This window comes from Varanus komodoensis, unplaced genomic scaffold (assembly GCF_004798865.1).
Source record: "Varanus komodoensis strain SLA01 unplaced genomic scaffold, ASM479886v1 scaffold6_4, whole genome shotgun sequence".
NCBI classification, from domain to species: Eukaryota; Metazoa; Chordata; class Lepidosauria; order Squamata; family Varanidae; genus Varanus; species Varanus komodoensis.
Window position 1 is genome coordinate 21,119,182 of NW_025336347.1, and position 26,932 is coordinate 21,146,113.

General features: G+C 47.0%; 1 protein-coding gene, 1 long non-coding RNA gene and 1 other non-coding gene across 6 annotated transcripts in view; 1 reads left to right on the top strand and 2 right to left on the bottom strand.

The window, feature by feature from the left end:
• Positions 1 to 3,942: 3,942 nt before the first annotated feature.
• LOC123034436 lies at positions 3,943 to 25,143 on the bottom strand. 4 transcript variants are annotated; one of them, XM_044451781.1, is made up of 6 exons: positions 25,003 to 25,143; positions 14,030 to 14,205; positions 13,780 to 13,893; positions 10,000 to 10,587; positions 6,803 to 6,874; positions 3,943 to 4,591 (listed from the first exon to the last, which is right to left on the bottom strand). In XM_044451781.1, the coding sequence occupies exons 2-6, from the start codon at positions 14,061 to 14,063 to the stop codon at positions 4,149 to 4,151; spliced, it is 1,251 nt and encodes a 416-aa protein (XP_044307716.1). In that variant the 5' UTR covers positions 14,064 to 14,205; positions 25,003 to 25,143; the 3' UTR covers positions 3,943 to 4,148. The 4 variants fall into 4 exon arrangements, with proteins under 4 accessions (XP_044307716.1, XP_044307713.1, XP_044307714.1 ...); XM_044451778.1 differs by lacking the exon at positions 25,003 to 25,143 and adding an exon at positions 17,200 to 17,545; XM_044451779.1 differs by lacking the exon at positions 25,003 to 25,143 and adding an exon at positions 16,923 to 17,085.
• TRNAY-GUA lies at positions 24,675 to 24,763 on the bottom strand. Its single transcript is given in 2 exon segments — positions 24,675 to 24,710; positions 24,727 to 24,763. It is a non-coding gene; the product is annotated as a tRNA-Tyr (tRNA).
• LOC123034437 overlaps positions 25,047 to 26,932 on the top strand; it is a 29,499-nt gene continuing 27,613 nt past the window's right edge. The window contains exon 1 of the long non-coding RNA XR_006416753.1: positions 25,047 to 25,220. This is a non-coding gene — a long non-coding RNA (uncharacterized LOC123034437). The remainder of the gene's footprint in view (positions 25,221 to 26,932) is intronic.

A 26,932-nucleotide genomic window follows, 5' to 3' on the forward strand; every position in this document is an offset into this window, starting at 1 on the left:
GCCGCTTCCCATTCCAGTCAGAACACTTGCTGACAATCCATGACTTTTTAGGAGCTCAGCCAATGGCTGGAGGGCATTTCATGCAGTTGCCTCATTTAAACCTATTACATGCAGTTCCCAGAATGGGCCTTAAAGCTACTCTCAAATAATTCAGTGCATGAACAGTGGTATAAGAAGAAGCCACTTCATTTAAAAGAAACTAATCCATTTTGTACATATAGGCTCACCACATAGGCTTGATTTTTACCATGCCACTGGAAACAGCTCAGAATAAATGTTTGTCTTGCATCTATTGGGGCTTGGTGCTTTTTGTAGGGCGGAAGGCAGGAAGACAAAGTTTTGAGTAGTACTCTGTGCCACTGGAGGATCACAGGACTGTCACAAGGAATAAAACCAGCTGTACCATGACGATGGGAAAGGCTCCATTCTGAGTGAGGACTCCCATGCAGTGACATTGAGTGGCACTAACTTCAGGGCAGGCAGAAATCACTTTATAGAAATGCTTAATTAATGAATAGAATCTGCTGCCATATAAGATGTGGAGATGGTCACGGCTTGACAGGTTCGAGACGGGAGGAGACACCTGCATGGGCCAAAGGTCTGTCCAAAGGCCTCATCTGTGGGTGGAGCTGCAGTAGTTCAGTGGAACCACCAGCAAAAGTTTCAGAGGCTTCTCAGAGCCAGCAGGATAGAAACAGGACACCAGACTATCCTTGCTTAAAAATACAGGCATTTAAGTTGTTGGAGGATATTAAGTACTACACAAAATGGTTAGAAATAAAAGATTTTTGAAGTTGAGAGATCTCTAAGCCTCAAACAAAAATATTTTGAAAAGTGTAGTAAGGCAGGCAAGTTAGGATCTTTTAAGTTGGATGAAGAACAGTCTAAAAGAATAATACCTCCAATATATTTATCAGAACTCCAGAGATTTACACAAAGGAAAGATGAGGTGATTAACAGTTTTGTGTTCTTTTTCAAAGAAGTATTAATCCAAGGAATCCTCCAAGTGATAAAATTCAAACTTATCTAAAATTTTGAAACTTTCCTAAATTATCTTTGGAACACACGGAATTTCTGACGCTTCCTGTACTGTGCAAGAAGTTTAAGCTTGTATCAATATTATACAAGTTGTACAGAATTAATATTAATTAGTTGTATACAATATGGACTAGATGAATGTTCAAGAGGACACCTATGGTTTATATTGTTGGTTGCAGCTTAACGGCACATCTTACTTTCTTACGCTCTTCCTACACCCTCAGCCCTTCCCAAATGATTCTATTTAGGTTCTTCAGCGATGTTATTTTGGAATAATGTGCTTTGTCCAAGGGCCAAGCCTAGCCCATAAAAGAGCAGGCATTACGACCCCATACTGATATTTTACCAAGGTTCTTGTCTCTACATGCTGTTAGGTTAGTCCTTTGCAGAACAGTGGCCTAGAAAGAGGCAACGCTCCTCCAGACATTCCCACCTAGGAAAAGGTGTCTTAATCCCCACTAAGCAGCATGGCCATTCACTCGGCCTATGCACGCAGCCTTCCCAGCTCAGATTCCTGTTTTGCAAACTGCATTTCAACACATTCTAGCAGGGGTGTTTACCTCATAGAAACAGAGCTAGTCAGAAGGGGTCTCCCGGGCCATCTAGTCTGACCCCCAGCTCTGCTCACGACATGCCCGCCATGTGCCTGTCCTTCTCTCTCTGCTTCTATCATTACAGTCATTGCTCTCAGACTTTTCTGCCAGTTCAGGTTGGGTATAATTAGAAAAGAAAATAGAGCAACCGCACTGGTAGTGCCCTCATGCAAAGCTATGGAACAACCCACTTGGAAGAATGTGTACAGTTCTGGTCGTCATACCTCAAAATGTGATTTTAAAGCAGGAGAAGGAGCTCAAAAGGGAAACCTGGATGATCAAGGGACTGGAATAGCTCTCCTGTGAAGAAAGGTTACAACATCTGGGGATTTTTAATTTAGAATAAGTGCAAGGTGGATGTGATAAGTATAAAAATATGCTCGGTGTGAAGAAAGTAGATAGGGAGGCATTTTCTCCCCTTTCTATTAGAGCAGAAAGTCCTTTTAGGAAGCCAACAGGTGAGAGATTCAGGACAGAGAGGAAACTCTTCCATGCTGCCACAGAAAGCAGTGATCGCCACCAGTGTGGGTGGCTTTAAAAAGGGCAAATAAAATTCCTGGAGAAGGCAGGCGATCAGTGGCCACCAGTCCTGATGGGCCTATGCTCTGGCCAGTATTCAGGTCATTATGAATGTACTTCACTAGCTAGGAACACGAGCAGGGGGTGCTTGCACTCAGGCCTGTGTGTGCCCCCAAGAGGCCTCTGGCTGGCCAGTCTGGAAACACAGTTCTGGACTGATCAGGCTTTTGCCTCTTCAGCTCCAACATGGGTAGGAATTTGTTCTCTGTCCAGGACCACATCCCCTGGGGATAATGTGTCGGAAGCCTTCCTTTACGACTGCCCTCTCCCTGCCCAACAGCCTGCCAGGAGAGGGATGTCAAACTCTTGCCAGAGGCTTTTGGAATTGGGCCAGGGGTTGCCCACATCTGTTCTGCACCATTTCAGTCTCATCCTAGCAACTCTGCTGTGGAAAGATCCATGAGTAAGTCAGAGGAGACTTTCAAGTTTAGTGTAGTTGTCTTGAGGGTCAACAACTGAGAGCAGGCGGCATGTGAATCTCAAGCAAAGATGGTTGTGAAACATCCTGCTCGCCAACCCACTGAGACAGACAGACAGGAAAGCTCTGGACAGTGTACATATTACATTTGAGAGCTGCTGTGTCTTAGTGGTTAGAGTGTTGGACTGGAACTTAGGAAATCCAGGTTCTAGTCCCATTCAGTGACTCTGGGCCAGCCACAGACACTCAACCTAATCTACCCTTCAGGGTTGTTGTGGGGTAGCTTAAGCTGAGAGTGAAAATAAATACATAATTCATTTAGATGATGTATTTATTTAATTCATGGTGTAGTTAAGAGTGCAGGACTGGGACTCAGGCAATCGGGGTTCTGGTCCCTGCTCAGCCATGGAGGTGACTGGGTGACTGGGCCAGTTGCAGCCTCTCAGCCCAACCTGCCTCACAGGGATGTTGTTGTGAGGATAAGATTGAGAGGAGGAGGAGAATGAGGTAAGCTGCCTTGAGTTCCTGGGATATAAATATTACAAATAAACCATATTGACTACAGGAATGTAACACTGTTTGCTTCTGCTGCCCTAAAGCTAAACATATTAGGAAGTAAGCACCATTTTGTTGCAGAAAGAAGTAATACATACCATATATATTGATGTATAAGACAACCCTTGAAACCAAAAGTAGCAAAGCAAAAACTGGGGGTCATCTTATACACCCGACATATGACACACCAGAAAAACAGCCCAAAATATTGACCTCATACTATACACAAGTCACCTTATACACTGATCTATATGGTATTTAAAGTAAAAATACACACTAATCACCCCCAGAGATTTTTTTTTTCAGAGGAAGCCTTGCACAATGGGCAGCATTAGCCCTGATGGACGCCAGCAAGCCAGTGCCAGCTCAGGGGTTCACACCAGCCTGTTTGGTCCTGCCCTTGTGGTTATTAGTCCCAGGCCTAGAAGCAGCAGCAGCGCTGACGGTGGCAGCCCTTCTGCTCCAAGATGGTTCCAAATGCATCACAGGGCTTCCCATATGTGGATCCGGATTTAAGCTGGGCCATTCAGACCAGTGGAGGTGGTCTTTCCGCCCCTCCTCCTTCCTGGAACAGCACTTGCAGCCCCCTGAAAATGCTACCCAGGTATTTGGGAAACTCTGCTTGCATGGGGGGCGGGGGCTGTGTAGGAACTGGGAACCCCCCAAAATCAGGTGGAAGGACCTCCACCAGGGAGCCCTCCCTCTTGCATAATGTGGCGCCCACATCCAATACTTCATCGTCACTGACCAGATCCATAATGCAAAAAAACATTCCTCCTTTAATTTTTTCTCCTCCGTTTTGTACAACTGAGCAAATACAATCATTTCTTGTAAAAAGGATGTTAAATTCCTGAAAAATAAAGCCACAACCCGTTACAAACAATCCCACGATGTCCTGCGTGCTAAGCCAGCTACCGACAATCCCTCGGCCCTCCATTCCCAGTTGAAGCTGCACAGCTCCGGAGTCACCTCCTGTACCGGGCCCTGGCAACACAGCGCCTGGGGACCCCCAAGCGCAAGGGGGACGGCTCTGCCGAATGGCTGGGCTGCCCAAGCCGCGGAAGCCGGGCGTGCCGGGTCAGTGCTGGAGACACGGGGGCCTGGATCTCAGTCTGCTTTCGCACGAGCGACTCCAGCAGTTCTGTCTGGCGGTTCATGAGGGCAATGATCTGCTCAGTGTCCAGCCGGTCCCGCTCACGGTCTTCCAGATCGGCCTTTACGTACTCCCCAAGAGCCGCCAAGATCCTGTCAGTAGCCGCTTGGACTCTCTTGTCGGCTGCCTGAGTGATTTCAAGGGCCACGTCCTGCCGGTTTTTCCTTTTCCGCTTCCGGATGTTGGCCAGGCGCTCAGCTGCGTAAGACCGTGCAGGATCAGGCAAGGGGTTTGGGGAGGGGGTTGCAGCCCCATCTGAAAGAGAGGGGGCAAAAACAAGATTAAGTTTACAACCCTTAATTCAGCACACTGACCTCAAAGGGTTTGCTTCTGTGTAAACATGCTTAGTTAGGATTGCTCTGGGCAGTTGTCCAAGCCAGCACAGTGCTTGTTGAAGTGTAAGTAGCACTCAGTCCAGATGTCGCAGCAAACCATGGTCTGGGTTTGAGTTTCCAAACAGGCAAAGCAGGAATTAGAGTAGCTCACCTGCTGCTTCTCCATCTGCTCAGCAGAACCGTGGCAAAGGTGGAGCAAAAGCCATTAGTTTTTCTGAATGCTCTGAACCACTTGGGGAAATTAGATAATTAACTGAACTGGCCATCTACTGCTGCTTCTAGAATACTTAAATTTTTTGGGAAGTTTCACATTTTGCCAGCTTTTTTGATGGACCTAATTTGGTAAGCTGAACTTAACTGTGGCAGGTTGCTACTGCGGGTGGGTCAAGGTACTGAATTCAACCTTCCATGCAGCCTTGAAGCATTTTCCGGACAGCTGCCAGTGCCAGGGAATCCACGCAAGGGAATGAGTTGGCAGAGGAGAGACAGGCTGCTTTCTGTCGCGCCTCCACTGTGTCCAGTGTGGGGATGCAGTGGGCACACTCTGACCCTCTTCTGCCAGCCCCCAGCAGGCTAGCAAAACGATTTGCAAGCTAACAGCTTTTACGGGCTTAGTTAGAAGACTGCTTTAAAGCCTTAAGGCGCATGAGAGCAGAGTCACTTCCAGGACCAGCTTCTCCCATATGGACCTACCCTAGCACCGGCAGTCCTCCAGTTACAAATAGCTGAGTTACAAGCAACCCATACTTACAAACTGCCATAAAGCCTATTCATTTTTTAAAATTGCTGCAGCAAATCATAATCACCATAGAGAGAGAGGAAGTGAAAAGGGAGAGAGGGAGAGCCTCCAAAGCATCACCATGGAGAAGGAAAACAAAAGGCTAGAAAGGGCCTTCCTGCCCCAACCTTCAGGAGAAGGAAATCTCTCCAGCATTCCCTTGCCATAAAGAGGAAGCACTGGTGAGTTGGGAGGGGGGGCACTAGTGATATTTGTGGTTTTTCCACCTTCATGGGGGTCCTGCACCCCATGAATGTGGAGGGCCGGCTCGACCTACATACAAATTTGACTTAATGATGAATTTCCATTTTCTCATGAATGGCACTTGTTTGTAACCCAGGGACTGCCTGTACCCAGATTCCTGTGTCAGAGGCCATCTTGTCCTGCCTCCTGAACTGAGACCCAGGGAAGCGCCTATCTCTGAAATTGTTTCCCTCCAGCAATCATCTTTCCCCTCATGTTAGTGCCAAGTAAAGACTTATTTGCTCAGACCTCAGCATGTTTTAGCCTTGCTTGATACATTTTATGGGGTTCTCTCTTCTCTTCTGCTCTTCTTTCTTCCACTATTTTATTCTATTTTTTTCTGGGTGCATATTATGTTAATTAATCTTTAAATGGAAGGATCGCTTTTGGGAAGTGTTTTGAAGTTCACCTCAAAAGTGAAACAGCAATATTCGAAATAAATACAAATGATAGAAAAACAGTGTAGCATTTCAAGAATGAAATAAGACAATATTTAATTATATAGAAAACATAGCGAACTATGATTTCCTCTCTTTGGAGAGCTGCAAGGAGGTCACCTGACCCAACCAATGCTCAGGGCAGAGCAGCAGTGGCACTGCCGGGCAGATGGGGGTCGGATCTGGCATCACACCAGACCCAGCAAAGCTATCTCAACCATGGTGTTGCCCGATTGTCTGAACCGAGCCATAGCATCATGTATGGACATCGGCTCATATCCACCCCTTGTCAGCAGGCTTGTCTGTAGCCACCCATGTGGTCGTTTGTGGAAAGAAAGAAACACCCCCCCATAACCCAGGAACAAAGATTTTACACAAGCTAGTCTTTTCCCTTCAGTTGGACCATAAATGACTAGTTTGGTGTAGGCAGGTGAGCAAATAAAGATTACTGTGAGCTACTAAGTGCCCTGGACTTATTCCCAAAGTTATCCTCCCACCCCACCTTACTGTAAACTTCTCAGGTGTGGCAAAGGCCTTTTAAACATTCCCTTTCTGTCACAAGACCACAAATATGCAGCTTCGGGAAGGGACTGTTATTTGTCCCCAGCGATCTATTTACGAGCCTGAGCAAGAGACATCGTGCCTTAACACGCAGGAACGGCCATGATCTTACCCACTGTGGAGGCAGAGCTGCCTGGTTTATCGCAGGAAATAGGTGGCGGTGGGGGAGCCGGACTGCAGACTTCTGAAAAGGGAGACACACAGTCAAGAAATCCAGAGCTTGTCAGATTCAGAATGATGCTCACTGTATTACTCCGGAGGTGCGTCCATGTTTTATCCTCCATGCCGGAGAAGTTTTCTGGAGTGCAGCAGTTTGAATTACAACATATTTATTAATTATATTTATGTCCCTTCTTTTTTCCTTCCAAGGAACCCAAGGTTGCTTACATAATTCTCCTTCTCCTCTTCTCAGTCTTATCCTCACAACAACCCTGTGAGGTAGTTTTGGGTGAGAGACCACAACTGGCCCAAAGTCACCCAGTTGCCTCCATAGCTGACTGGGGACTAGAACCCAGATCGCCTGAGTCCCAGACCTGCGCTTTTAACCACTACATCACACTGGGTCTCTCCAGCCACAGCAAAAATAGATGACACAGCATGTGGTGTGTCTCGCATGACTCCTGTACTAACCTGCACCACAGGCCCCTTTGCAAATACTTACACAAAATTAAGGATTATTTCATCCCCCACATTTTTCTCTTAAGTGGTAACTCTTATAAGCTGCAATTCTTATAAAGAAGCAAAAGGAATATTAAGATATATTCCAAGAAATTCCTGCATTAAATTTCCATCAGTTTGATTGAAACAGAAGCATTCAGATTTTGACTGAATCTTTAATTAACCTAGGAGACTGTTATGGGAAAGATTAAATTTTCCCAGCTGAATTCAGGAAAGCAGTAACAAGTACATCAGTTTAAAAAGTTGGGGAAAACATAGCTGTTTATTGGACTACTGTGCACACAACAGCTGATGTGCACAAACATGAAATCCTGTAATAAATAAATATTGTTAAGACATATTTCAATATTAAAATAGTACACCTGCAAAAGAGAAACCTTGGGAACTTAAGTCAAAGTTCTCAAAAACAATGATAGGAAATGAAGTAAATGTATCACCCCAAAGTTGGGAACTTAAGCTGGAAAAGATAAAAACCAATTGTTAGAGGAACTCTATTTTGTGGGAAATATAACTAAGCAAATAGATAAAGAATGATATCAATATGTGAGTTTCTCATATTTAAAGGGATTTTGGAACCAATCATCCATTATCACAGGGTGCAACATTAGTCCTCCTGAGAGACAAACCATCTGTCTCAGCTTTACTTCTCCACTCCATTTTGTTTCAAGATGAGAAATGTCAGTGGATAAGATGTTTTAAAGTACAATCCTATTCCTGTTTAAAGAGAAAAGAGGCCTCCAACTCCAAGCATGCCAAGCCAGCCAAGAAATTGTAGGACTTTTTCTGTCTAGGTGGATTGTGCCCTTCATCTTGAAAGGAAATGCTCCTAGAATTCAGCTTTAAAATCTTTCAAAATGTGCTTTGTTTTTAGGTGCCTCCTTGTATGTTATCCATGCTGTGCTCTTATATTCCCTGTGATATGCAAATGTGTGTGTAAAAAACACACCTGATCTCAAAGTCCTTTATCTGAATGCTAATACTAGGAACGTTGTACACTCACACATACCATGGTGACACTTTGGGAACAGGGCAAGTGCTACATTTCCTTCCTGATCCATTATCACTATAAAGCAGTCTTTAATACCCCTCGACAAGAGCAAGTGCGTCACGATACATGGGGACAAGGGCCAATGGCAACACCAGCCTGCTACCATCCGCGAAAGTGACCGTCGTGGAGAAGCCACACGCGTCCACACGTTACGGCTGCATGAAGAGCCCTGCAGATCCGCCAGGCATCCACCTGGGGCAGCATCCTGTCCACGCTCTGGCCAACCCGTTTCCCACAGGACTCCTCAAGCAGGACCTCAGTGCAACGGCCCCCTTCCACCCAGGTGCCCCAGCAACCCGTGCCCGTGGGCAGGCTGCTTCTGGCGCTGGAAGCGGCATTTGGGCACCAGGACAAGTAGCTGTGCAGAACCTTTCCCTCCAAGAATGTGTCCGATCCTTTCAAAGCCACCTGACCTGGAGGCCCTTGGAACGGAGGACTAATTCAACCGTGTGTCGTGCGAATGAGTCCTTCCTTTCACCTGTCTCAATCCCCCACCCATCAGCTTCAGGAATGGCCTTTATTCCACCTTTCTCCACGCCACGCCAAATTTAGTCTGGCTCTATCAAGTTCCGCTTTAAGCTACATAGTCCCAGGTGTTGCAATCTTTCCTCACGGAGTTCCTCCAACCACAAAATCATTCTAGTTGCCCTGGGCTGCAATCTTCTTGACTCTGCGATCTCTCTTCCTAACCTGACACGGGCTTCCAAGTGTGGGTGCACCATGGATTTGTTTAAGGACTGTAAGATCTCAGCAGCTTCATTTTTAACTCTTTATCCAGTCGTAGGCAACCTGGTTCTGCCTTTTCACCAGCTGAGCCAACTCCACCATCCCAAGCTGTCTCTCTCGGCGACTCCCTGCCAGCTCCAATCCCGTCAGCATATACAAGGAGTCTCTGTGTTCACAGTGTGCACAGCGAAGTGGAGAGGAGAAATCATCTGCTTCCCGGATGTTCTGGTCTACACCTCCCCACGTACTTTTCCAGCAGCTATGCTAGCAAAGCTTGATGGGGCTGGTGGCCTTCCACATGTTTCAGCCTACTAGAGGCTCACATGATTCATATCCTTCCTCACCTCCAAGTAGTTCAAGAGGGTACATATGGTTCCTTTCCCATGAGTTACCTTGAACCGCGTCTCCCCAGCCCAAATCCCACACTCTAATGGAGGGACGGTGCTTTCCAGATCTGTTGGACTTCAGCTCCCATAACAGCCATGCGGCATGGCCAGTACTCAGATTATAGGAACGGTAGTCCAAAGCACCAAATTGCCTACCCCTAGTCAAATTGCTACACTCTGCTGGCTCTTCTGTGGCACATTCGAGGGTATGTTACTATCGTGGCAGCTTTACTCTGATGCAACTAACAGGGACAAAATGCCATACTGCAAAAGGCATTCTGAAAATGCCACCATGTGCTGACGTTTTGCAACAAAGGAGCAGTTTTATTATTGCCTTGGTTTAATTCGCTGGAACTTGCCTTGGAACCCTGTCCAGAGGAAAGGCAAAATGCGCCCCTCGTAAAAAAGCCAGCTGCATCCACACAGGAAAGGCTGGCCAGGGCACCTGAGGCTCCCAAACGCACCACTTACCCACTGGGAGGCTCCCTGCCATTTCATCAGGGGCTTCCTCCTTGATATGCGACACGGGAAAGCCATTGCCCAGGCCGGAAGCATCAGCAGGTGACTGTGTCCGTAGCGCCAGAAGCTCCCGACTGGCTGGGCTGCATGCGTCGGTCCTCTCCGCCAGGGCTGCCTCCTCCTGCTCCGTGCAGCCCTGCGGTGTGGGGTCTGCTATGGAGGCCCCACGGTGACTGAAGGTGGGCAGCCTCTCTGGGGGCGGAATGTCTGTGTCGTTTGCCAGGAGGTGATCGAGCCGGTCATAGAAAAGCCAGGCCAGATGCCCTTTTCCGGGAGAGTTGTTGGCCTTGGCTATCCGGTAGTCCCTCTTCAGCGTCTTGATCTTGGAGCGGCACTCCAGTGCGGAACGCTTGTGGCCTCTCTGGGCCATCTTGCTGGCGACGACCTGAAATGTTTCGATGTTCCGGTGCCTTCTCTGGAGCTCCTGCTGGATCTCCCGCTCCCGCCAAATGACCAGGAGGTCGATGACCTCGGGGTAGGTCCACGTGGTGCCACGGTACTGCCTGTAGGGCGTAATTGCAGCATCTGGAGATTCGGGAGCTAGAATCAAGAGGGAGCGGGGACGGAGAGGGGAAAGTTAAAGCAAGTTAAAGTTAAACACAGCCGCTCGCCTTTGGTTAAGAGACCAGAGTTAGTGTCCCGGTTCAAGAGAAGCGAGTGAGGGGAAGACCACATACCCTCTTGCTGCAGAGAAGGACCACTTGGATCTTGGGCTGTCTCTTTCCCGGGAAAAACTGGACTGCAGAAGTGAGGCCTGCCGCCAGGCTCCAGCCATCAGGCAGAGGCACAGTAGCTGAAGGTGCTTTACGCTAGATTAATTGCAAGCAGAGAATTGCCTCTGACAAAGAGAAGCTTGCTTTCCTCCCCCCAACACTGGGTGCTGCCTTTACTGAATCCTGACTCATGGATCCATTTAGCTCAAAGCTGCCCACTCCAAGCGGTAGGAGATTTTTCCAGCTGCACCTGGAGATGCTGGGGATCCATCTGGCCCAGGAGAGGCCTTCTGTGGGAGCCATGGGTGCTCTCCTGCGCCAGCTGCCCTGGGGCTTCAGAAATCAAAGGAAGGGTAACCTCTGGCTTCAGCTACCAGCCAAAGGATCAGGGCAGTTTGGCTTGTTCTCCTTTGAAACCTAAGCTACCTTGGGAACTGTTTTGCGTAAAGGGTGGAATGTGCATTCTTGTGATGAATTAGAAAAAGAGCAGTCTCTGGATGAGCGGGTGAAGAAGAGTTATAAGCACTTCTCTCCTGGTTTTGATGAGAAGTGTCTAAGGCAAAAGACACCTGGGCTGTTTTGCAGGTGAAGCCCCAAAGAGGTTTTGGTGGTAATTTGCCTACAGACGAATGGAAGAAGCACTGACAACTGCTGTTAAAGAACCTGTAGTAAATAATTAATCAAAGCTGAGCAATAAACTAATGTTGCCTTATTAACCCATGAGCCTTAAGATACATTAATACTACATCTTGAGGTTCTAAGCATTCCATTAGCCTCCCTAAGCTGCTTCCATCCCAGCAGGTTGTTATATAAACATGTTGATTTACAAACTGGCACTGGAGTTTGCTTCCCCCCCCCCCCCGCATTATATTGCTTTCTTTTACTGTGAGCCTGCAGGCAGGGGCTATATTTTTAATTAATCTGGATGCTATTTTTTAGCTGGAAGACAGAATAAAATTAATGCTTTAAATACTAGACAAATCATTTATCCAGGTTGCCCCTTGCCCTACACCTGAAGACCTCGGGGTGCTGTGCGGGGCATTACCACTCTCGACTCTTCCCACGGCCCTCTCAGGTAGATTGGCTGAGCAAAGGTGTCTGATCCAAGGCTAGCCCAGTGGGTTTCGCACCTGAATGGTGTGTGTGTAAACCTGAGTCAGTCCACCCCATCTGCCAAGCCCAGGATCATCTACTTCAAGGGACAGTCTGATCTTTTGAGGTCTTTCCCAATCTTAGCAGGAAAAGAATCAGGGACCTTCTATACACAAAGCCAGGAAGTCTCTATGACTGTGTCTTCCCAGGGGCTACAGATCAGTGGCAGAGCCCACACCATCCCTGCAAAAGCTCCCTTCCTCAGCTCCCAGCACCTCTTAATAAGATTGCTACAGGCAGGCACAGCTGGGGAAACCTTCTGCCTGGGATTTGGGAAAGCTCCCACCACTCACAGTGGATTGGAGAGGACCTCCAGTCAAGGCCATGCTCTTTACTACCCCTGGGTGGGGAACGGATGGTTTTTGGACTGTGGCTCCAGCCATGCCAACTGGAAATGGTGGGCCTACAACTGGCTCAACAAAGCGGTAACAAACACTGAATCGGATCTGCAAGATTTCCACCCAAAGACATGTTACGTGTGGAAAACTGAAGCAGAAGAAACTTCCTTTCTTCAAAAGGGCAGACTTTTAAAACCCAGGGATTCAGAGGTGTAGTCTATGCAAGAATATACATTACTGTGAACACGAATATTATTGCACCAAATAACCAGCAGACAAATAATCAATCTTAACCTTGTTTGGAGAAAAATCACATCTTCCAAACCTCCAGGCAAGGCATCAGCCAGACTGCAGGAACGGCCTGCCAATAATCCAGACATGGGACACCAGTCTCCAAAACCTCTAGCCAGGAGTCCACAAATTTATGCTGGGTTCAAGGCCAGCCATTCTTTCTGTCGAACAGAGGCTCTGCTTCCTTGCTTCCTTCCCACTTTGCTTAAGAAAGGCTGGGGATGTTGGGGGGAGAGGTCCAACACAGCCAGGGAGCATCAGTTTGGGGAAGGCTGCATGAAATCTTTCAGATTTGCAGCCAGGCAAATAGGGGTTTGCGTTGTGTGCATTTTCAGCACTGCAGCCATGGGAAGGTGAATGCTTACGTTGTACATACCCTCCCGCCTGCTTCCATCTCCAAGGCTTCAATTCTGCACAAGACATACTCTGGAACAATTTGGGGAGCAAGACACTCCAACTCCTTCCACAAATATGTGACTGTGTGGCAGAGTATATGGGGAGGCTATTCTCCTGGGCGACAGAATTAAATTTCTGGCCACTGCTGGTGGCTCTCCACTTCTAACCCACTGGATGGACTGTTACATCTCCTTGCAATGATTATGCATCAGTGTCATAATAAATGTGGGAAGTGCCAAGCCCAAGCAAGGACTTCAACCTGGGGGGTGGATTGTCTCCAGCATGTCCTGATTAAAGCAGACCCACTGAAATGAGTGAAACTTGTTAGATTCACATGGGACACAATCCCCATCCAAAGCAGGCTTGGTTGCTTGCTTTCTGAAGTGCACCTGCCCCATAACTGATCCCAGTGGATCCCAGTGTATAACTCTTAAGTTTATACATAACCAACAGAATCTAACACTATATTAAGTCATTTAGTGCAGAGGTGGACAGAAGGTAGATCAGGATCTATGTCATTTGCTATCCAACAGAGGGAGATAATTCTAAATGAAAAAGGATGAATGTGAGAAAAGGGAAAGATGGACCTATTCAGCTATACTGGATCCTACACGACCAGCTCAGTTTTCTCAGCACTCACTGGTGGACATATGTAGATTTTGCTGGAGTGGAACACTAAGCGGGCCTGCCGTATGCAAAGAGCACATTTAAACATGTACAAGCTGCAAAATTTCCTTCAAGCTAAGGAACCACAACCTCTGCTCAGGAGAGTGACGATTTCATGTTTTGGAAAGCATGGCTACTCCCGCCTCCATTGCTTTCATGTTTAACCGACTCCTCACCTGACTTGCTTCCAGGTAGGATTCGCCTCGCTCTAGCAGCTTTCTCATTTGGGATCCATGGCTCTTCCCCTGGTTCAATCTTACAGATAAGCTCTGGTTCATCAGCAGGCAACCCTGTGCAGAAGTGAACAAATGAGGGACAAGACTAACTTTGCTGGCAAATAAAGCCATGCTTGAGAAGGAGATGCTGCTCTTCCTGTGCCCAAGAAACAAAAAACTTCATAATTACTGCAGGGTACATGGTTCTTACCCAGCAAGGCCACAGTTCCATAGTTGTTCTGCATGATGACAGCCCCAGCACAGAGTTCCTTGGCTCAGGCCCTGAAATGTTCCCTGGTGAAGTCCAGCACTACTCTTGCAACAATTCGCACCATCCAGAGCAACACAGAAGGTTTGGGGTTTCCTCCCAGTTTTGTTCTAGGAACCCTAAACAGAAATGCAGAGAAATTGAGAGTTATCTGGCAACATCCAGCTTCCTAGCAGTATTAAAGCTATGCAATTACAGACCTACCCACTGTGTCAATGAGAGACCACTGAAGGACCAACATAAGGTAGATACAGCAGAGGTGGGATCTGTTGTAAGCCGCCCCGAGGCTTCGGCGAATGGGGCGGCATAAAAATGTTTTAATAAATAAATAAATAAAACTTGTGGCCCTCTAGATGATTTTGAACCACCTCCCATCAGCCCCAGCCATCATGACCAATGGATAGAGACTTCTGTGGTCTGGCACCATCTGGAAGGCCACAGATGACCAGATGCTTCCAGGGCTCTAGCCTCATCCTTGGGATGGCAGCTCCAGAGGGGAGCCCTGGTTGGAAGCAGATGGTCCAGCAGAGCTGTTCAGCAGTGGTGCAGTTGCCTCAGAGAGTGGCAGGCTCTCCATCCATGTCAGTAGAGCCCTGGCAGTCCCCTCTCAGAGACGCTGTACTTGCACCTGCCTTGAGCAGAGGCTTGGAGTGGATGAGCTCCAAGGTCCCTTCCAGAATACCTTTCAACAATCTTGCTGCAGCTAAGCAGGCCTGCTCGGTACCTGAATGGAAGACTGCCTGAAAATACGCCATACTCCGCTTTGACTTTCAAGTAGATGTGTAACATCACAGATTCAATTGCTGTTATTGATTACATTTACATCCCGCACTGCCTCCAAGAAGCTCAAGGCAACAGCCTTGCAAAAACCTGCTCCAATTGGACTGGGCAAAGTTACCCAGTGAGTTTCATGGCTGAAGAGAGAGCTGAGCCTGAGCTAATCTTCGCCCAGTCCAGCCATCTAAGCTAATCTTCCCTGACCTGGTTCCCTCCAGATGGGTTGAACTACACCTCCAGACTCTAGGATAATAGCCGTTGTAGTTGAATCTATCCGGGGGGTACTGGGTTAGGGCAGGATCATTTACCCATCACAACACACTGGTTCTCAAATGAATTAAGCAGCAGAAGCACCAACTTTATCCATACCTCCAGTGTTGTTGGGGCTGAAGCTAAAGCCCAAGAAATCAAAGGTGGACATCCAGTCCATTCCCCTACCCAGAACAGTGGTGCCATCTGCCTGCCAGCCCCACAAACCAAAAATCCAGCATAGCACGAGGGAGGCAGAAAACGGAGGCACTGCAAGAGTTGTTTCGCTTCCCCAAGCTCAGAAAGCTCAGGTTGTTTGCAGTTTTTGGTTTTGTTATGTTTTAACCCCAGGCACTGTTTCAAAGCACTAAGAAAAACCCGCAGAGCTTGTCTGAACAGAGATCACTAAAAGCGGGGGGTAGGGGGGGGACGGACGGACAGAGGAGGTACATGTACATTGAGCAACAAGGGCTCCAGCACAGCACCTCCGAGCCTCTGAAAAGATTCTTGTCTTTGCTCAGACCCCATCTCTCATTGGGAGGGGGCTCAAAGCAGAGAGCTTTATGGATGTTTGCACGGGTTCAAAAGCAAGAGCAGATTTAGGGACAGGAGAATTCAGAGTGGAAGGTAGAGCACTCCATTGCCTTCCCCATCTTGGACCACCAGAAGTGCCGGACTAAAACTCTCAGCATCCTCTGAGCCAGCATCGCAACTGGTCGTGCTGACTGGAGATGGGTGCTGTAGTCCAACGCGCCAGGCTGGGGAAGCCTGCTCCATGCAGCATTTGAGGAAAGTCCACCTCAATAGTAACAGATCATTTCAAGTCCTCTCTAAGGACAGTGGCATAACCAAAGCACCAATGGTTACAAGGCGTTACGAAAAGCAAAGCTGGAAATGCGACAGGCTGGCAACAGGATCAGTTCCAGGCAGCTGGGGGCGAAGCAGCAGTGGTCTGTGCCGTGCACCCTCATCTCTAACCAATTAGCCCAGCAAAGTCTTGCAGTACTTCCTTAGAAACTTGCAAAACCTGTTTCACCAGACACCACAGTGTAGTAAAAGAAATGGATGCATGCACATCACAGCAGGCTCTTTTAAGAAGCTTCTTAAAATGTTCGTTTAAGAAGCATCTAGTGCTACTCGTGATAGCAATACGAATCAGAACACACAATACAGGGAAGAACCGGTGGGATGGCAGCAAGGCTTACACTGGAGTAAGTTACACTGAACTCAACAGGGCCTACTTCTGAGTAAGCATATAGAAGCTGGCCCTATAAAGTCATCAGAGAGTCAGTCAGAAAGGGGAAGTAATTTAAGAATTTCTTTAAGTAAATTCAAAAAATAGGAACAGGAACTCATGATTAGTTTCCTCATCACTTCTGTTTCCCCCTTCTCCTGGATAAAATCAGTTCAGGAAACCCACTTGGGTGAATTTATTCCAGGATTAAGTAGCACCAAAGATTGCAGTTGTGTACACGTTTAGCTTGGGCGAAGTCTGGATGAGCGCAAGTTGACTTACTTCTGAGCAGGCATGCACAGGATTGTACTATAAGCAGCTGTTGAGCACGACTACCAATTCCATTTAGCAATGCAGTTTAAGCAACGCAAGAGATTTTACTCCCAGCTTGCCCAAACTAGCAATTTTGGTGGGAGAGAACCTCAGCAGCAAATCACCACTTGAGTCCCAGCGTGCCGGAGATCTGTTTCTTTCGGAGCGGCACTCGTGAGTGTTTATGTGTGCGCCAGATCCGGTTCCCTTCCTCATCGGCTCTTAAAAGAGACTAGATTTCTGGCTCCCTCCATCGCCCCATACCGTTTACTCTTCTGCCTGCTCCCCTCTCCTCGACCGGCGGGTTACCGGCAAAATTAGGAACAAGAGTTACAGCTGTGCGGCCTGCAAAGACAGAACTCCCCGCAGAGTCACCGCACGTGAGAACACGCGATCAAGAGAGAAAAACAAGCTGCATACACGCGATTCTTCCGTGGGCAGCCAACCAGCGCGGCACTTCCTGCTGGAGGAAACGCTGGGTTAGCAGATGTCAAAGATGACTCACGCTTTGCCCAACTCCTCCTAGGTCCTAGAGACGTACCTTCTTTACCCCCTCTCGGTAGGGATTTTCAAGTGGCGAGGAAAATAACCTCTCCAGGGTCCCCGATCCTGAATGCGCTTCTCTTGGGAAGAAATTCCGTGGGTTGTGACTGCAGCGGCTCCGCCACGGCTGTTGCGAGTCGAGGCGAGCAAGTGAGTCGAAGAAGAATTGAGCACGTCCACACACACCGCAAAACGTAAAAAGAGAAAAAAGCTCGGACCAGTTTTAGCTGTCGTGGCTTCCCCTGCAGGGAAGCTTGGAGGTTGTAGTTCAGGGAGCTGCTGCCCCTCGCAGAGACGTTCTCTCGGTTACCCCTCCGAAACTACCATTCCCAGAGTTCCCCGGGAGCAGCCTTGACTAGCTAAACTAGTTTTGGAACCGGTTTGTGTTTGTAGTGTAGATGGCGAGAGGAACAGTCGGGGACCAACGCCTTGAAGTGGGGGGAAGCGGTGAGGAGCTTTTTGGTTCCTTTCTGGGATACGCATTGATGAAATGAAGGTCTTGGAGGGTGCGCTTGTGGGAAAGCTTAGCATTAGATGAAATTCTGTTGCAGTGGCTTTCAGAGAACCAGGAAGGTGCGTACAATAGTAATGCTTTGAAACAAAGTACATTCGTAGGATAGTCAGAAGCAATCATATGGCATTCAGTGGGACATCATATGGTAATCACATGGCATTCAATGGGACATTCCCAGGTATCAGGTTATCCTTGGTTGCAATTCTATAAAATAGCATAGCATCTGTGGACAGGACTGCAACCCTGAGCTGCAATCCTAACCATACTTACTAAGTAGCCTTTCTCTTTGAACTCAGTGGGACTTACTGCCGAGTAAATATGTTTGGGATGGCCCTGCAGAGCTGCAATCCTGTGCATATTTATTTGAGACTTACTAGTAAACATGCATTAAAATCAGACTATTAGGTTTGCTGAGGGCTGTGATTTTTAAAAGCCCTGATCCTGTGCCTTTAATAGCACCCTCCCTGCCAGACAAATTTAGCAGGTAAATTGCTCATCATCACATTTTTATAATAAATTTATTCCCACTCCAGAAAAAGATGTCCCTTTGCTTGACGACTTTGTTGAATGTGTGTGAAGTAAACATCCTGACAGGGTTTTTTTTTTTATAATGGCAACTTGACATTTAAAAAACAACAAAAAATGAACTTGGCAGCCTTGTGAAAACACTTCATCATTGCATGACTGTAAGGCATCTCTATTATGCCACTGTTCAAATCAATTTAATAATAATTCTCTCTCCACAGGGAATTCTGGGAGTTGTAGTTGTGACTCGAGCTAGAGGTCTCTGGCAGAATTCTCAGCACCCTGAGCAAATGGCAAAGACTTGCTGAGCCTTGAAAGCTGCAATATTTAACCTGAGTTTTGTGGGGGTGGGGGGTAATGTTCTTCCCTGCTCCAAGTGAAATGCTCTATCCGGTCTGTCCCGTTGGCTGTTGGGGGCCAGCAAAGGCACCAGCAGCTAGGTCAGATGGGTTAGTTAGTACCTGGGAGAGAGAATGCAGACGAGTCCAGCAGGTACAGCCAGAGTGATGACCTCCTCCACCAGAGCCCCGGGACTAAGAATGAGGAAGACAATCAAGCAGACAGAGACTTGATCATTTTTTTCTTCTCTTTGACAGTGTCTCCTTTCATGCTAGATGTGTCAGTGCTAGTACCTCCTTGCAAGATCATCCAAAAGCCAATTCCTCCAAAGCTAAATGTTCCCTTTCAGGTGGGTGAGGCTGAGCTGTGCAGTCACAAGCAGGTGCACCTGAGTTCCAGGGAGCACTGATCCTAATCCATCAGGCACCTTCTACACGTACTGTTGCTCTTTGCAGAGGAGGCAGCCATATTCGTGTTAACACAATGAATCCTAGAATAGCAGAGTTGGAAGGGGCCATGAAGGCCATCGAGCCCAACCCCCTGCTGTTGCAGGTCACCAATTCACACCATCCCAGTCAGGTGGCTGCCCAGGTTCTTTCTGAATGTCTCCAGTGTGGGAGAGCCCCCCACCTCTCTAGGCCGCTGGTCCCACTGCCGTATTGCTCTGACAGTGAGGAAGCTCTTCCTGATGTCCAGCCTGAATCTGGATTGTCGCAACTTGAATTGATTATTCCATGTCCTACACTCTGGTATCAGCGAGAAGAGATCTTGATCTTCCTCTTTGTGACAGCCTTTGAGGTACTTATAGAGGGATATCATGTCCCCCCTCAGTCTTCCCTTCTCAAGGCTGAACATGCCCAGCGCTCTCAGTCTCTCCTCATAGGGCAGCATTTCCAAACCCTGGATCATTTTTGTTGCCCTCCTCTGGACTCTTTCTAATGCTTCTGCATCTTTATATCTTGGTGTCCAGAGCTGGACACAGTATTCCAGGTGAAGTCTGACTAATGAGGGGTATAGGGGAACTACTGCTTCTCATGATTTGGAAGTGATACTTCTAGTAATGTATCCCAAAATAGCATTTGCCCTTTTTATGGCTGTTTTGAGCCTCTGCACATCAAGACTGGCAACGACATGACTGCCCGCATGAATTGCTTGTGGCAGCAGCGACTGAAGCAGGAAGTGGTGCTCAAGCAGGGATCTGTATCCTGCTACCCGATGTGACGTGTGCTCTAAGGCAGGGCGGGGGACTCCTCAGTCAGTAGCTGTGCTGACTGGGGCTGATGGGAGTTTGAATCCACTCACACGGGTACGGTTCCGCCAGGGGCAAGCCGCTTTGCTTTCAGATTCTGTGCATGGCTTGCTTGGAGAGGATGGGGAACCCTCAGTGGCTTGCATACACGGGATTCCAGGTGTGTTCTCTGGGTCTTCAGCAAAAAAGATCAGGTAGCAAGTGATGGGGGTGAAAAACAGCAGCCCTCTGCCTAAGAGTCTGGGGTCTTGCCATCCAAGCAGGTGATCCCACCATCTTGCCTCATTCTGCCGCATGCTTCAGCCAGGACTGGGGTCTGTTTTCGAAGTCAGGTCCCAACCAGCAATAAAGGAAACATGCTTCTTTTTATTAGGAAAAACAAAACATCTTTTCTCCCTCTGGACATGCAGTCATCCAACAAAGCTGAATGGCAACAGATTCAGAAGAGAGCAAAGAAGATACTTCTTCACACAGTGAAGGAGAAGGGGCTGAGTAGGCATCCAACAGAGCTCTCTCGAGGCATGCAATACTTCCAGTTGCCCTGAGGGTTGCTGGGAGCAAGAAATGGACCACCCCACCCCCGTTATGGCTAAGGAACATTTGCTGAAAATAAATCGAATCATTTTTACACTTTCCAAAATCTTTGGCCCTTTGTCATAAGATTTCCCTCCTCCTCATCCCATGGCAAATGCTGTTGCTAGAGAAAGAAACATACCAACTGACTTGGATCAGAGGAAACATCCCTCTAGTTCTTGCATTCAGTTTGCAAGGATTGTCTTCCAGGTACCTGTAGGAAGCTCTCAAGTAATTGTTAGAGAAGTGCAGGCTGGCTTTTCTTTGAGCCATTTCTTTGCCAAATGGCGTACACAATGCACATTTCGATGTGGACATTACTGAAGAAACCAGTTTGTGCCCTGGATGGTAAACTTAAGGGCCAAGTTTACATTTTAAGTGACAGGTGTTGCTCCCTGATGCATATAAATGACAGGAACAGGCACACTGCACTCTGGATGGGAACATTTGCTCAGATTTGGGACTCCTAGAAATGAGAGGGACCAGGAAATATTACATTTTACCCTAGTCAAGCAAGGATCAGCATTCAAACCCAGGTTATTCCCATGGCTACTTAAGTGCTTACTGGTGGTGGCTGCAAATGCACCTCAGAGGCATGCAATTCAAGCCGTCTACCTCCACTTCCCTGTCCTGCCCCCTTCAGGACCTGCGCCAGCCCTGTTCCACAGCTCTGCTGCCATGCTGGAGAAATCCAGACAGGGCCCATGTTGCCTGCCCCAGTCACACCCCTCTTCTGGTAACTGCAGAGCCATATGTCCCAGGAGCCTGTAATAATATCAGGGCGTGCAAGCACTGTCTAGCACACTCCCTGCCAAGTGTGGAGAATCTGGCAAATTCGCCCCAGCAGATAAATCTTCGACTAATGGAAACAGGAAATATTTTCTCTCTCTCCATCACAGCACTGCAGGAGCTCAGCCATATTCCCTCACGATGTGCAAAAGGGTGAAAAGGAATCCCTCTTCTGGGTATGGACCAGTAGATGCAACTGCCTCCTGCCCCTGTCCGCACCATGCCAGAATGGTTCTTTTCTCTGTATCCCTACACTCAGGTCCACTCATTGAAATGCACTGGCAAAAGATTCAGGACTGGCAAAAGGAAGTATTCATCACTGAATGTCTTTTGGACTTCAGTTCCACCTTAAATCCGCAGAGGGGAATGTGTGGGTGTCCAGACAGTGCTGTGTTCCAACTCCCACCAGACCCTGACAGAAGGGTCAATGCCAGGGATGTTGGGATCTGTAGGGCCACAGGTTTCCTGTTCATGCCTTAAAGGGCTTTTAAAAGATTAGACAGATTAATGAAAGGCAGGTCCTTCTACAATACCAAAGGATGCTCTGTGTACCCATACAGTATCCCTGTGTTAATATCACTTGTTGAGACTGAACAACAGGGGACAGGCAGTATCTTCGTGTCCTGCATGGGAGCCTCCAGATGCTTCTAGCTGGCTGCTGTGGAGAGCAGACAGAAGGTTGAAATAAATGAATTTTGTTTCTAGCCAGAAGCACCGTTCTTACTAAGAGTAAAAGCACAATCCTGTGCAAGTTCAGGGAGAAAAAAGTCCTGCCGTGCTCAGCACACTCCACCCAGCCATGGTATTGAGTCAAAGGCAGAAGAAGAGGAAGACCAAATCTGAGGCGGATTGATTCCATTCAGGAAGCCACGGCCTTAAGTTAAGAAGAGCTGAGCAGGGCTCTGCAATGCAGGATAGTTTTGGGGGGGGGGGGGGGGGCTAGGATGACCAGAAAGTGGAGATGATGTAACAAAACTATGTTGGAGGTGCCAACTCTGCTCATCCCCAAATGTGGAAGAAAATGCCTCTTCTGACATGATAGAATGTGATAGAATGACAAAGAAATGGGTCCGAAATCAAATCAAACCAGAGCTTTCCCTAGAAACAGAAAGGACAGAACACGGGCTGTCATACTTCAGACACATCATGAGGAGGAGAGACTCCCTGGAGAAGACAATCATGTTTGGGAAAGTCAAGGCAGAAGAAGAAAGGGAAGACCAAATATGAGATGGATCAAATCCATCAAGGAAGCCATAGCCTCCAGAATGGAAGAACAGACTGGAGCTGTCATGAATGGGGCATTTTAAAGGGCTTTCATTCATAGGCTCTACATGGGGCTGCCCTTGAAAATGGTCCAGATACTCCAGCTAGTACAGAATAGAGTGTCCAGGCTGCTGATGGGGACCGGTCATTATTCTCACATAAGGCCTGTCCTCTACAAGCTCCACTGGCTTCCAGTTGAAGTCCGGGTCCAATTGAAGGTGTTGGTTTTGACCTATAAAGCCCTGAACGGCTTGGGACCAGGATACCTGAAGGAACGTCTCCTTCCTTATACGCCCTCACACCCTTTAAGACCTATGGGAGAGGCCTTGCTCTGGAAACCCTCCCTGAAGGAGGTAAAAAGGACATCTACTCGGAGTAGGGCCTTCTCTGTTGTGGCGCCCAGATTGTGGAATGCGCTCCCCGGAGAGGTTCACCTGGCACCGAGCTTATATTCTTTTCAGCACCAGGTCAAAACCTTTTTATTCAATCATTATTTTAAAAATTAGTATCTTAATGTTTTAGCAGTCACTTCTGGTTTAATTTATTTTACTGGTTATATGTTATTTATTATACTGGATTGTTTTATTGTATTTTGATTTTAATGATTGTAAGCTGTCCTGAGATGCTGTGCATAAGGGATGGCATATAAAAGTTTTAAATAAATAGGGTCATCATAGGTCAAAGACAACAGCAGATAACAACAACTAGGTGTGATGCATAACCAGAAAACAAAGTATATTTTTAAAAAATGATGCATGCAGTCGATTAAAGCTCATAATCACTCCATTCAGAGTAGCTGAATGCCTTAACAGGTGTTGGTTGGCTGTGTCTAATTCTTAATGTGTTTAAATAATATTCACAACCTTTCATTTGCATTGTGGGTCAGTTAATAATTTTTAAAAGGTCTAATCTGCGGGAGAGTCCCTTCTCCGGGAACCCTCCATGAAAGAAATTAGGAGAGTAAGTACCCGGAGGAGGGCTTTCTCTGCGGTGGCGCCCAACCTATGGAATTCACTCCCCAAAGAGGTCCGCCTGGCACCGTCGTTACTGGTTTTTCGGCGCCAGGTAAAGACCTTTTTATTTAAACATCATTTCAATTGTTAAAACATATGATCTGGCCTGGGCAACTTCTTCTTCCTTCTCTTTCTCCTATATTTTTATTTTATACTGATAATTTTAATTTTGTATTTGTAAATCAATGTATTTTTTGTATTGTTATATTTAATGGTAATTTATTATGTACTATTGTATTTCAATGTATTTTATCATGTTGTAAGCCGCCCCGAGGTTTCGGCAAGGGGCGGCATAGAAATGTTATAATAATAATAATAATAATAATAATAATAATAATAATAATAATGCACATAGCAAAACATTCCAGTTATCAGCCTGTCTTAAAAGAAAGTCATATGGAAATTCTAGTCCATCAGGCTGTGATGGAGAAGGCCATCCCGTCCTTGAACGTTGTGACCTGGCCAGTGGGATCGCAGCCGTCGCTGGCATTTGCTAACAAGCGAAACCCGGTATTCTCGACCCGCGCAAAGGCTCCATCCCTGTGAAACTACATCGAACTTGGCTGACCTAAGACGCAGCAGCCGCTCGAGTTGCCCGGCCGATCGCATCATCCAATTACTGCGCTCGATCCTTCCGCATCCAATCGGATAATCTCATTCTCGTTTCAAGGAGCCAATCAGAGAGCTCCGTTCCAGCGTTTTGCACGGAATGTTCCTGACTCGTTTTTTGTTAAGAAAACTCTCCTTACCTTACAGCTAATATTATATACTGTGTTGTTTCTTTTGGTTTGAGAATACGGAACGCAATGGTTGCCGCATGGTCTGAAGATATGGAACGCAATCCTCGTAGGTACTCGGAAGTTAATCCCACTAAATTCAATGGAGCTTATTCTTCAAGTAAGTAAATGTGGGATTGGAACTAAAAAAAGAGTAAAATTCACAAGCACAGGATCAGCAAGTAGAGCCTGGTGAAAATGCTTCTTTGCTCAGAATTATAGATTGTGGTCGAGAAAATGGGGCTTTGACCCAGTCCGATGTAAGCATTTCTGGATGCTTGCTTTGCAGCCCATGCCACGAGCATTTAATAACATTTTTAAAAATAAACATTAAAAAAAAAATAAAAATACAGATTGGTTTTTTCTTTTCATAGGGGTTAGAACTTTTTATTTAATTATACTCGTCCGCGAGTGAGACGGAAAAAAAACTTGTCCTTCGAGCCGGAATCGAACCAGCGACCTAAGGATGACTTATGAGGTAACTCTACAGTCCTCCGCTCTACCAGCTGAGCTATCGAAGGTACGTGACGTTGGCTCTCAATCACAATGCATAAGAACCCTTGCCATGAGATACTTGCTATTTTTTTCTATTTGCAATGAAAAGTAAACCTAGGCCATCTCTATTGATTTAATTTCCATGTCATGGATGTTTAAATCCACCCATGATGTGCAAACTGGACCAATTTAATTTGGATAGGGACTTTTTCACAGACAAAGTGGATACGTGTCATGCAAGCGAATCCGGTGCGTGTTTACTTACAAGTCCCTCTGTCTGTGGTTGGGCTTAGGAAAGCGGGCGCAGGATGACAGTCGTGCTGAACCCGTTGGGCTGGGTGAGGGATCCGTCCCATAAAGGAAGCCCACGACCTTGAGTGCCCAAGCGGTGAGCACGGATGTCAAGGACGGGATACCTTGGAGGGCGTTCGTTCATAGGGTCGTGTATGTCGGAAACGACTTGACGGCACGTCGCAACGACAGGTGAAGGTCAAGACTAGGAATCGTGCCCCAGCCCCGCTAGTGTGGGTGGGGGAACGGAAACACGAACCGCAGGCAGGGGTTTCTCCGCGGGAAAGTCCTGCCTGTCCAGTAAAACACTTGTCATGGCGAGCAGGAGGGTTAATTCGGTGGAGTCTGTAAGGATAAGCTGAAGTCAGGATTGTCTTGGACCCTGTCCGGCCGGAGTAACATTTTTAAAATACAGAGAGAGCGCGGCTGCTTGGCTCAGCTTGCTAACCGGGGCAGCTGGCTGCCATTCCACGTTTCTGCCACACGATGGCATCGTGGATCACGACGAGCCGCTCGGCTTTTTCCGACAGGAACTCGGAAACCTCAAGTCTTACGACAACTTGGCATTGCCTTGTCTCAGGCTGCAGAATGCCTTTGCCCCCCCCCGCCCCCCCCCCGAGTGGAAAGAGGTTCGCTTTACACAGGAAGGAGAGTGTTTGGTCATTCCTCTTCGAATTATTACGCAATGATTAAAAGCGCTATTGTTAATACTCCTCATTAGAATTACTAAGTTTGTTGGCCACTCTGAGAGTCCCCGTGAGAATTAAGTATCAATGTAGAATAGAAGTTGGGCCCGCAGCGAGAGGTTGCAGTCTATCCTTCATGTAGTAATATGTTACAACATGCAGTAAGAGAAGCACTTCCACCCTGGGTTCTTGCCACCGAGGACTTTTTCACTTCTCTTCCACCTTAACCGGATGACAGCATATTGTCGTCAGTCCTCCTTGAGCGGTTTTTAGGAAGGCGGCTTAGGTTTGTGATTTAACATTTGTCTCTGCAAAAACCGGGCTTTCCCAAGTGTTGTGATGATCTCGATTTTGTTTCTCTGTGTTCTTGCTTCCACTCCATTGCTCCAAGAACTCACCATTTGGGTTTGGTGTTAGTGATGAAATTAGTGAATTTTTCCATTAACATTTAGCTAAAAATGGTTGATGCACTACCATTTTCTTCTTTCTGCAGCAGGGATAGTACTAAGAAAATACATTCATTTTCTATGGCTTAATATCCCTCTTATTCTGTCAAGTGACTAAACTGGTGAAATTATGGCTCTGGTAGGGAGTGTGTGCCTCAGCAGGGATGGCATAGCTAAGTGGAAGAGCACCTGTTCTGAACGCAGAAGCTCCACTCCTGAGAGCCGCTGGCTTCCTTCACTGCAGCGGCTTATTTTTAAATGGAGAGGAATCATTTTATTGTTGCCCTCCTTGAACCATTTGCTGATTTACTTCAATTTATCCAGAGATCTACCAAATAGAACCGCTCTTCTGCTTTCTGCTTTCCCCCAAGAGCTATCAGGAGCCCTTTCTGCACCAATTCAATGGAGCATTTTAATTGAATATGCATGCTTGCATACAAAGCCCAGCTCAAGCTACCCCAATAAAAATGGAATTTGTGCAGGCATTTCACATCTTGGGGTATGTACACACAAGAGGGCTCACCCGAATATAAATTTCTCTTTCTTTCTTAGAAGCAAATGGAATTTTAATTCCACTTACTGGGACTAATCAATAAAAATGCAATACTTTTATAAGGTCAATGTATTACTTTGCTTCCCATAAAACACACATACTGGTCAACCTCTTCAGATACAGAATCATTTTTAGCTTCAACCTGCAATAGGAAATCTACTTTTAGCATTCACTTCTACTCATGTGAAAATGGGGGGGGGGGGGGAGGCCTACAAATGT

What these genes read in the sequence shown, in the direction of transcription:
- LOC123034436 (XM_044451781.1), bottom strand. Translation starts at nt 14,063, where the DNA reads ATGCAGAACAACTATGGAACTGTGGCCTTGCTGG. An exon ending in GGCAGGGAGCCTCCCAGTGG is followed by an intron (nt 6,875 to 9,999) that starts GTAAGTGGTGCG and finishes CTCCCTTTTCAG; the next exon opens with AAGTCTGCAGTCCGGCTCCC. An exon ending in CAGCTCTGCCTCCACAGTGG is followed by an intron (nt 4,592 to 6,802) that starts GTAAGATCATGG and finishes CCTCTCTTTCAG; the next exon opens with ATGGGGCTGCAACCCCCTCC.